We start from the raw sequence: 12,038 nt of genomic DNA on the forward strand, positions 1-12,038 counted from the left end.
GAAGGGGCGGAACACCCGGTGCTTTATTTAAGCCGGAAGCTCCTGCCTCATGAGGAACATTACTCCACCATAGAAAAGGAGTGTTTAGCCATACGATGGGCAGTGCAGGAGTGTAGTGTTTATTTAGAAGGGAGAAAATTTAAGTTGGTAACGGACCATGCTCCCCTGAAATGGTTGAATGTAATGAAGAATAATAATGGGAGACTAATGCGATGGTACTTAGCATTGCAGCCTTTCCAATATGCTGTGGAGCATCGTCCCGGGCGATGTTTAGGAAATGTTGATGCTCTGTCCAGGGTGGAGGAGGAGGAGGAAAAAGAATGCGGGGGTAGAAATTTAAGGGGGGGGGGGGTATGTAAAGAGTATGTAGGACAGGCCCCAAAGGAACCCTGGGATAGGCCAGAATACCCCCGTTATAGGCAGCATTCCCCAAGAAAAAACTAGAAATAAGGAACTACAACTCCCAGCATGCCCCAAGGGAGACCGGGGATAAGAGAAACTATGTGCATTCCCAGGAGTCTCCAGAGGAGGGCCGCAGGGGAAGGAATAAGGCTGATTCTCCAACCTGGTGGAAGAGGTGGTGGAACAGGTGGATGGAGAAAGAAGAGCCATCAAAGAGCTTTAATGAAAGAAAGGGTGAGCAGCTGGAAGAAGGGCGGGGTGAAGAGAATATGGATTGGGCTCCTGAGGAGAGAGAGGCAGAGAGTGAGCCTTGCCCTATGGAGTTGACTGAACCGGAGAACACCCTGGAAGAGCCGATGGACTTTTCAGCTCTGGCTCAGCGAAAGCCAAGGAAGTAGCGGGGCCAAGCCGGGTCAAGCGGGAGGAGGTCAGGTAGGAGTATGACTGACCAAGAGGGTGGGACCCTAGGCTTTGAGCCCGCGCAGAGCCACTGTGTTTTTGAAAGCCTGGCTAATTGAGCTGTATTTTGAAAGCTTGGCTAGACCTGAACTGTGTTGTGAAAGCCTAGCTAAACTGAGCTGTATTTTGAAAGCTTGGCTAGACCTGAACTGTGTTTTGAAAGCCTGGCAGAATTGAACTGTATTTTGAAGCTTGGCTAGGACTGAACTGTGTTTTGAAAGCCTGGCTAAACTGAGCTGTGTTTTGAAAGCTTGGCTAAAACTGAACTGTGTTTTTGAAAGCCTGGCTCAATTGAGCTGTGTTTTGGAAAGCTTGGCTAGAACTGAACTGTGTTTTTGAAAGCCTGGCTAAATTGAGCTGTGTTTTGGAAAGCTTGGCTAGAACTGAACTGTATGTTGAAAGTGTGGCTAGACCTGAACTGTGTTTTGAAAGCTTGGCTAGAACTGAACTGTATTTTCAAAGCTTGGCTAGAACTGAACTGTGTTTTTTTTGAAAGCCTGGCTCAATTGAGCTGTGTTTTGGAAAGCTTGGCTAGAACTGAACTGTATTTTGAAAGCCTGGCTAAACTGAGCAGTGGGGTAAAGCTTGGCTAAAAATGAACTGTGTTTTGGAAAACCCCGCTACACTGAACAGGGTATTTTTTTATTTATTTTTTTTATTTGCTGCTACTCTTCCCCAGGAGGGAGGGCGAGGAAGCAGCTGTGAAAGCCTGGACTCGGAAACTAACCGGATTAAGAAAGGTGAATGATAACTGTGCTTTGTTTTGTGTTTTGGTGCCACAACTGAGTGAAGGAGGGAAGCCCCTCCTAGGCAATAAAAAGCTTCATTGTTCTGAGGAAAAAAAAAGAGCAGTACTGGAAGGTGTTCTTCAGGTTGTGGAGAGCTGCAACCGCTGAGGGAAGAGGATCCACTTTACACCCTGTATAAGTCGTTGGTGAGGCCCCACCTGGAGTATTGTGTTCAGTTTTGGAGGCCGTATCTTGTTAAGGATGTAAAAAGAATTGAAGCGGTGCAAAGAAAAGCTACGAGAATGGTATGGGATTTGCGTTACAAGACATATGAGGAGAGACTTGCTGAACTAAACATGTATACTCTGGAGGAAAGGAGAAACAGGGGTGATATGATACAGATGTTCAAATATTTGAAAGGTATTAATCCGCAAACGAACCTTTTCCGGAGATGGGAAGGTGGTAGAACGAGAGGACATGAAATGAGATTGAAGGGGGGCAGACTCAAGAAAAATGTCAGGAAGTATTTTTTCACGGAGAGAGTAGTGGATGCTTGGAATGCCCTCCCGCGGGAGGTGGTGGAAATGAAAACGGTAACGGAATTCAAACATGCGTGGGATAAGCATAAAGGAATCCTTTGCCGAAGGAATGGATCCTCAGGAGCTTAGTCAAGATCGGGAGGCAGGGCTGGTGGTTGGGAGGCGGAGATAGGGCTGGGCAAACTTATACGGTCTGTACCAGAGCCGGTGGTGGGAAGCGGGACTGGTGGTTGGGAGGCGGGGATAGTGCTGGACAGACTTGTACGGTCTGTACCAGAGCCGGTGGTTGGGAGGCAGGGCTGGTGGTGGGGAGGTGAGGATAGTGCTGGGCAGACTTATACGGTCTGTGCCTGTGCCAGAGCCGGTGGTTGGGAGGTGGGGCTGGTGGTTGGGAGGCGGGGATAGTGCGGGGCAGACTTATACGGTCTGTGCCCTGAAGAGCACAGGTACAAATCAAAGTATGGTATAAACAAAAAGCAGCAAATATGAGTTATCTTGTTGGGCAGACTGGATGGACCGTGCAGGTCTTTTTCTGCCGTCATCTACTATGTTACTATGTTACTCACACACACAAAGAGTGACTCGGGCTACACATACTGCAGCAGGACATGTTTATCCACTCCTACCCTAGCTGAGAATTTAACCATCTCTCTGATCTCATGTGCAACTTTCTCTAAATCAGTCACCTACTTTTTAACTCTTCTTACTCTCTTACCTATCTATATGTTCCATCATTGCTTTACCCTTCACTATCAATTATAATGTTCTATTACATATTGTGTTGACATTGTAAGTAGTTTACTATGCCATACTTTATATCGTTATTTGAATATTTTGACTGCTGTAATTGTCTATTGCTCATGCTTGATCTATTCTTACTGTACACCGCCTTGAGTGAACTCCTTCAAAAAGGCGGTAAATAAATCCTAATAAATAAATATATTCCAACTTTATACAACCAACATTTGTTAACCTGTAAAATCAGCTAAATTTCTTGCTTCTGACAGATATTAATTTGAATAAAGATTTAAGGGCATAGTTATCAATGTGGGTTACCCATTAAGACATGTTGTTTTACCACTAACTCATGCTATTTTAGCACAGGTCTCATTTTATTCAATGAAATCTAGTTACTAATAACTGGAGTTAATTTAGAATAAAATAACATATCTTAATGATAACCCAGGTTATTAACGTCATCCCTTAATTCTAGAAAAAATACATTTTAACTTATTTCTGATGTGTTGTTGTTCAAAATAACATATAAACAGTAATACAGGACCATAATAGAAATTCAGCAATCAGTACAACAAAGTATTCAACAAGAAAGTAGAGAACATACATGGGACTATGAGTTGGTATATTAATAATAGGTTTATTGTAAAGAAGCAATATTTTTCATGTATCAAGTAAGAATTATTTGCATATTGGGAAGAGTGATATATAAGCACAATGTATTAGTACATATTTAGACCCTAAGCAAATTTTTTGAGACAGAAGAATAATGGAAAAAAGCCTCAGCTGTGCACAATACCCTAGCCATTGCCGAATGACTTTAAGACCTTGTTCATATTTGTACACAATTTCTCATTATTAAAGGTTCATTTTTGAATTTGCAGCATTTCTTTTTAAATGGTATCAGCAGCAATTCAGCTACTATGGGAAATTGAGCCTTTTGAAGTGGAACTTATAGATAAGTGTTAGCTTACCCGCAGTAATCCAATAGATGTGGTGGGAGAACAGGAATATACACGTGTTGCCAATACATTGGGTATAACATGGCTGCAGATCCATGAATGCAAGCCGTCAACTGCAATACAAATAAAAACAAAATTAAATGTGAGCTTAAAGAAAAACATTTCTAGCATACATGATGCAGAATATGTTGAATGTTGATATCTATATGATGCAAAGAGTTATGGGCTTGCCTTATCCTCATGGAAAGCCATACCCTATTGAAAGCATCTCCATCTCTGAATCATGGATACTGAAGTACACCAGATGCACTCCTGTTAAGCATTGATGCTATACCTTAAGAACTTATGATTTTAGCAACAAAGGCCATAAGACAGGTGTGTTTAATTGTAATCATTTAGGATTTGATCAAATAGCCATGATTCAAATTTGTTAATGTATTTCACTAGTAAATTCTGCATTAATAGTAGGATAAAATGTATTGATACAGTAATGTTAAATAGAGATGAGATATTCATTTTAGTACATCAAAACACTGACATAACAGAATTTCAAATTCATGATTTCAAACTGCGTCCTTGTGAAGAAAGCACTATGGGAATAATTGTCTAAGTGACGAGCACATGGCACAGCATTCCACACACTCTAGCAGGTATATATGAAGTTGTCATACTATGTACATACATAAAAAGTAGGTGTTTGGAAAACATAGCGCCTATATATATATATATATGTGTGTGTGTGTGTATATATATATATATATATATATATATATATATATATATATATATATATATATATATATATATAGACTAGCAGTTGAGCCCGTAAAAACGGGCTGGTATTGGGGTTTTCCTTCCTTCCCCCTCCCTCCCCGCGAGGTCGCCACTGCTACCGTTCCCCCCCCCCCCCCGGAGTCGCCGCCATCCCTCCACCCGACCCGGGCCCTCTCTCTCTCCGCTACTAAACTTACACATCCATTCGCCGGAACGCAGCACTCACATCAGCTGAGCTGCCATCGGCCCTTCCTTCTCTGCCTGTGTCCCGCCCTCCTGTGACGTAACGTCAGCGAGGGCGGGACACAGGCAGGGAAGGAAGGCCGATGGCAGCTCAGCTGATGTGCATGCTGCGTTCCGGCGAATGGCTGTGTAAGTTTAGTAGCGGAGAGAGGGCCCGGGCCGGGTGTGTGTGTGTGGGGGGGGGGGGGGGTAACGGTAGCAGTGACCTCGGGTGGGCGGGTGCGGTATCAACCTCGGCGGCGCAGTTTCCCTCTCTGTCCCGCCCTCGTCATCACGAGCTGCGTGACATTATAACTATAAGTTCTCAGTTAACTTTTCATCACGTCTGAAAAGCCTTCTTTTTTGGTTTCTAATTCATGTTAAATAAGACAAACATTAATATATTAATATTAAGGTAAAAATAAAAATTCAGTATTTAAAAAAACTATGGGCTCCTTTTAATAAGATGCGCTAATAGATTTATCATGTGCTGATTAGCACACGCTAACTGATAAGAAGCTAATAGGTATAAAATGGGCTTCTTAGCATTTAGCGCATACTAAATTCATTAGCACACCTTAGGACATCTGGTCAGCAAACATTTTTTTACATGGGCTGAAAATTTTGCATACAATCAGTCCTTATAGAGAATATTGCTTCAGACTAAGTGTAACATTGTGTGGGAACTTCTGGGTAGGTTATTTTATAAAGGTATATATGTACATGTACTTTGACAGTCTAAGTGCCCTTTTATAAAATTAATCTCCACGTAACCTGCTCATAAACTAAAGAGAGTCAATAACATCCATATCTGATTAGCACTGAAAGGTCTTGGTGAACATTGTTCTCTGATGGTACTGAAACCCTTGATGTGCATTATTGGAACAGTCCACACTACTAAATTGCTCCCTGAAAAGACCTGAAACCTGGCATTAAATATTTTTTATTGAATTTATGAGATTACATTCCACAATCACAAGTATGAAACTAGCAGTAATAATAACCAGGGAACAATCAACTCACTTCAATGCAGTACCTAAAAGGAAAGGGTGGGGGGAACCCAAAAAAACAATTATTGGTACACATCTAGGGGAAATGTAAGTTACATACCTAAGGAAAAAAAACTAATATTAAAGAACAAAGAATAATAAACTTCTCATCTAAACCTAACCCTAACCCTAATCCTAGGAAGCAGCTATGTTCCAATGGAAAATATCAGGTAACTATACAGATTGCCTTGATATGAAACCAAATATTTACAAGGGAATCTGAGGGGGAAAAAACTGCACCCAAAGCCAAAACCCTAGCTCTCAGTGACAAAAAAATTCTTGTGTGTCAAACGAGTTACCCAAGCCACATCCAGAAAGATTTGAATCCTTTGACCACAAAACATCAATGCTTTCTTCCTGAAATAAGGCTTGAATACTGCAATTTGTCCCCTTCACTGAGAAAGGTCACAACAAGACAGACCTGGCTAAAATATTATCTGAGGAATCTTCCAAGAAAGCAGTCAAATCAGCATTAGCTGATGGCCCTAAATCATCAGGATCTCCCTTTAGATGGCTCTTATGAAACCTCTTCAAAGACTGTTAATAATCTTTACAAGAACAATCTCTTCACTATTTGGAAGGCACAAAGCCTCTTTGAAATACTTCCTCATTAGTATCTCTGCTGAAAGGCAATGTGTACAAGGAAAATTGAGAAAACAAAGGTTTTTCATCCTAAGAGAATATTCCATTGTCTCCGACTTACGATGTATGAGAAGGCTTTCTTTATCAGCAGAGGTACTACTGTTTTACAAACAGAAAAAAAAAACCTTTATTATCTATTATATGTAATTGACTGTAGTGAATCAATCTTAATTACAAAATGCCTCTGAAGTGAATACACATAACTGAGGAATAATTTTAAGTAACCTCCACAGTCTCAATATTTTTTGAGTAACATCATGATTCAAGGAAATCACCTCAAGGTTGTGTTCCTAAATTAGAATTTTTACTTTCCTTAGTCAAGGAAAGGGGAAGAGAGGTAGCCTAAAATGAGCCACCCACCCTACCACGGCAATGATCTGGGGAATAGGAGATGTTGTCAGTTAAAGAGGTGGAGAGTCCTATTGGGCAAGATTATAGAAGCACTTTCCAGTGACAGAACTACAGTATTAGTATTGGCATTAGTAACAACACGTCTATCCACTGGGCCAACAGAAGTAGAAGACCTCATAGGCTTAGTCTTGATCTTCCATTTGGCCATGGTTCCAAACTTCACTCACTCCTTTCCTGGATCTCCTTGATGCACCAAGAAGCCACATTGTGCTCCAAGGGGCATAGTGTGCTGCTTTGGGTATGTCTCTTGTCAGGTCCTCGAGGCAGAACCGGAATTCGTGAGCCCTTGGACCACTGCCGAGGAGCGGCAGGCAAGACCACCCTGGGACTGGATACAAGGAAGTGGAGGACTGGAACTCTGGACTGGAGTAGTAATTGAGGCAGGCAACTAGAACAGGCAGAACAAGAACAGCTTCACCTGCGCTTGGCCACAGTTCCTCAGGAGTTGAGCTCCTGAGTGCAGGTGGCCGGCAGGACTTGTAGGACAAGGGAGGAACTGAAGATCCAGAGGACCCACCCTGGGTCTGGGATACATGAGAAAGGCTTGTCTAGGTACTAGACTAGGACTGAAAGCTGCACGCAGCCACTAAGCCAGAAACAGAAGACAGACTAAGAAGACAAGACGTACACAAAGGCTTGGCAGGAGCAGGGACTAGGATATACATGCAAGCTAGGCAGAACGGGGATCCAGATATACCCTCAGGATAAACACACTAGCTAGGCAGAAGCAGGATTCAGGATATACACACTAGCTAGGCAGAGACAGGATTCAGGACATACACTCAGGATATACATACTAGCTAGGCAGAGACAGGATTCAGGATATATACTCAAGATATACACACTAGCTAGGCAGAAGCAGGACTCAGGATATACAAGCAGGCTTGGCAGAAACAGGACTCAGGATATACAAGCAAGCTTGGCAAAGCAGACAGAAGCAGGAACCAGGAGCTAACAGAGTCTTTGGGCAGGCAGCAGACAGAATAAACCAGGAGCTAACAGTCTTTGGGCAGGCAGCAGACAGAGGAATAAACCAGGGCTAACAGAGTCAGGGCTGAAGCTTCAGCAGCCCCAAACACAGACAGAGAGAAAATGGCTGAAGCTTCAGACTCCAAACACAGAGTAAGGCAATAGAAGGACTAGCAGTCCACAGACACAAAGCAGAAGGGCAAAAGCCCACACAGAAGAACTAGCAATCCACAGACACAAAGCAGAAGGGCAGGAGCCCACTCGGAAGGACTAGCAGTCCACAGAGATAAATTGCAGATGGGCAAGAACCCAGAGACAGGCTATGTAACAGCGCAACAGTACACTGACTAACCTGGCGACCTTTTGGCATAACACACTTACTATGCAAAGGCCCTGAATGCCCGGACAGCACTTCCTTATGAAGGCTCTCACTGATGATGTCACCTACTGCAGGACAGGAGCAGGGAATACACTCACACCAAGGAGAGGCTTGGAACACATAGGAAGTGAACACACAGGAAGGACAGGCAGGAGCCATTTTGGAAGCTGGCACAGAACAAGCGGAAGCCATCTTAGATGCTGGCTCCTCAGAGAGGCATAGCCCACACAGGTGAGGTCTAGCGAAGCAATCAGCACACAGAGACAGAGACAAAACTAACACACAGACAGAAGCCAGCACAGATGCTGACCCCCAGAAATAAGGTAAATCTGAGGGTGGTCTTGACCACAGATGTGACATCTCTTTGGCAACATCCCCGTGGTCGTGCGCCTCTTGCAGGCTTTTGTAGAGGTGGCAAAAATTCACTGATAACAACTTACACGCCTAACAGTGTCAGCATTCTCTCCAACTCACAGGTGGGATTAATTGCTGGAACTCCTCACCCAATCCTGGGTTGAAGGCATTTTGTAGAGGCAACAAGCGCTCGTTGATAATGTCAGATTCTGTAACAGCATAGGAACTCTCTTTCCAACATATAAATAGAATTGATACTCCTCACCTGGCTAGCAATGGCCATTTGTCTGCAGGATCCCACACCACTGCTGTTCTCCAACTTTCATTATTGCTACTACTCTTTAGAACAATGTACAGCACTGTAAAAAGAAGTGCTGCCTTAAGATTTTTTTTTATTATTACTAACTATACCATTCAATTTCAAAACTAATTATTGTTTTCCCATCAATGTTCTATTTGATTATATACAATGACCCCCAAACTTTATACTATTATGTAAGACAAAAAAAAGATAAGAAAAATGGCTGTGGTACATAAAAATGCTAGTGAATTAAATGCTTTCATTCCTTCAATACAAGATGCTCTTGCCTCACTAAGAGGCATTTAAAATTGAGTTAGCTGCATTTTAATAAATATGTTCAGCATAAACGATGTCTTTAAATTTTGAATGTCTAAAAGTTGAAAATATTTGGCTTTCAATAAATATATATACATATGGAACATATTACTTCAATGAGTTATACTATATGTCATGCCACAAGGTATGGATAACTATATTACTCACATGTGGTGGAATGGAACAGAGCCAAACACCAACGATTCAGTCATTTCCAATGAAAGAAATAAAACATGGTAGATTCTACAGTCAAAATAACTTGACACATAATGTGTCAAACTGTAAACAGCAGTGTGCAATTTGGATTTTCAAGAAGCCCTTGTGTACATCCTTATTGTTAGAACTGAGAAAGACAGATCTGAAGTACTGACTCGTTGCTCCTTATGAAAGCAAGTAATCTAAGCATTTTCCAGGTACATTTAGAGGTCCTTTTACTAAAGTGTGTTACGTTTTTGCACTTAATGTGCCTTAACACTAAAAATTAATGTTCCTTAAGTGCAAAGGCTGTGCACTACTTGTTGGGGATATGCCCACTACATCCTCTGCAAAGGTCATGTTGAAATGTTCATTACTGCATGTTACTGTTCGCGAATAGTATCGATACCAAGCGCCTCCCATTGAAGAGGTGCTAAGTGATCCTGCGCTAACAACACAATTGACAGTGTTCAGTATATTTTTCAGACCAACTGCAGTAAGCTATTCAAACCCATTCTCCGCTCATGTCCAGTTCCCACCCACTAACACAAACCATGCTATAAAGATGAATTAGCATGTGCTAGCTGGTAAATGACCACGCTGACAGCTGGCATGTTTGTGCAGTAGCAATTAATGCACACTAATTTTAATACTGCATGCTTGATAACAGTGATCATAATATGATCAGTTTTGATATCGACCTTGAAGTAACTGTACACAGAAAGTCAAATACGTTAGCGTTTAACTTTAAAAAAGGAGACTATGATAAAATGAGAAGAACGGTAAAAAAAAAAAACTTAGGGGGGCAACTGAGAGAGTAAAAACTGTCAACAGGCGTGGACACTGTTCAAAAATACCATCCTGGAGGCCCTGGCCATACATATTCCGCGAATTAGAAAAGACAGAAGTCCAAAAGACAGCCGGCCTGGTTGAAAAGTGGGGTGAAGGAAGCTATTATGGCTAAAAGAAACGCCTTCAGAAAATGGAAGAAGGAACCGTCTGAAAATAACAAGAAGCAGCATAAGGAGTGTCAAAGCAAATGCAAGGCGCAGATAAAGAAGGCCAAGAGGGATTACGAAAAAAGATAGCATTAGTGGCAAAAAAACATAGTAAAAAATTTTTTCGGTATATTAAAAGCAGGAAGCAGGCAAAAGAATTGGTTGGGCCGCTGGATGACCGAGGGGTGAAAGGGGCGATCAAGGAAGACAAAGACGTAGCGGAGAGACTGAATGAATTCTTTGCTTCGGTCTTCACCGAGGAAGATTTGGTTGGGATACCGGTGTCGGAAATGGTATTTCAAGCGGACGAGTCGGAGAAACTTACTGACTTCACGGTAAACCTGGAGGACGTAATGGGGCAGTTCAGCAAACTGAAGAGTAGCAAATCTCCTGGACCGGATGGTATTCATCCTAGAGTACTGACAGAACTGAAAAATGAGCTTGTGGAGCTACTGCTAGTGATATGCAACTTATCCTTAAAATCGAGCGTGGTACCGGAAGATTGGAGGATGGCCAATGTAACGCCGTTTTTAAAAAAGGTTCCAGGGGAGATCCGGGAAATTATAGACCGGTGAGTCTGGCGTCAGTGCCGGGGAAAATGGTAGAGGCTATTATTAAAAACAAAATTACAGAGCACATCCGAGGACATGGATTACTGAGACCAAGTCAGCATGGATTTTGTGTGGGGAAATCTTGCCTGACCAATTTACTTCAATTCTTTGAAGGAGTAAACAAACATGTGGACAAAGGGGAACCGGTTGATATTGTGTATCTGGATTTTCAAAAGGCACTTGACAAGGTACCTCATGAAAGGCTACAGAGGAAATTGGAGGGTCATGGGATAGGAGGAAATGTCCTATTGTGGATTAAAAACTGGTTGACGGATAGGACACAGAGAGTGGGGTTAAATGGTCAGTATTCACAATGGAGAAGGGTAGTTAGTGGGGTTACTCAGGGGTCTGTGCTAGGACCGCTGCTTTTTAATATATTTATAAATGATTTAGAGATGGGAGTAACTAGCGAGGTAATTAAATTTGCTGATGACACAAAGTTATTCAAAGTTGTTAAATCGCAACAGGATTGTAAAAAATTACAAGAGGACCTTACGAGACTGGGAGACTAGGCGGCTAAATGGCAGATGACGTTTAATGTGAGCAAGTGCAAGGTGATGCATGTGGGAAAAAAGAACCTGAATTATAGCTACATCATGCAAGGTTCCACGTTAGGAGTTACGGACCAAGAAAGGGATCTGGGTGTCGTCGTCGATAATACGCTGAAACCTCCTGCTCAGTGTGCTGCTGCGGCTAGGAAAGCGAATAGAATGTTGGGTATTGTTAGGAAAGGTATGAAAAACAGATGTGAGGATGTTATAATGCCGTTGTATCGCTCCATGGTGCGACCGCACCTTGAGTATTGTGTTCAATTCTGGTTGCCGCATCTCAAGAAAGATATAGTAGAATTGGAAAAGGTGCAGCGAAGGGCGACTAAAATGATAGCGGGGATGGGACGACTTCCCTATGAAGAAAGATTAAGGAGGCTAGGGCTATTCAGCTTGGAGAAGAGACGGCAGAGGGGAGACATGATAGAGGTATATAAAATAATGA

General features: G+C 42.3%; 1 protein-coding gene across 5 annotated transcripts in view; it reads right to left on the bottom strand.

Moving 5' to 3' along the window:
• Positions 1–12,038, bottom strand: part of DENND1A (DENN domain containing 1A) — a 1,150,393-nt gene that overhangs the window by 634,612 nt on the left and 503,743 nt on the right. For all 5 annotated transcript variants that reach the window (XM_030207362.1, XM_030207365.1, XM_030207363.1 and 2 more), the window contains exon 10: positions 3,838–3,938. In XM_030207362.1, coding sequence (XP_030063222.1) covers positions 3,838–3,938 — 101 coding nt within the window. The remainder of the gene's footprint in view (positions 1–3,837; positions 3,939–12,038) is intronic.

The sequence above is a fragment of the Microcaecilia unicolor genome, chromosome 6 (genome assembly GCF_901765095.1).
Source record: "Microcaecilia unicolor chromosome 6, aMicUni1.1, whole genome shotgun sequence".
Taxonomy (NCBI): Eukaryota; Metazoa; Chordata; class Amphibia; order Gymnophiona; family Siphonopidae; genus Microcaecilia; species Microcaecilia unicolor.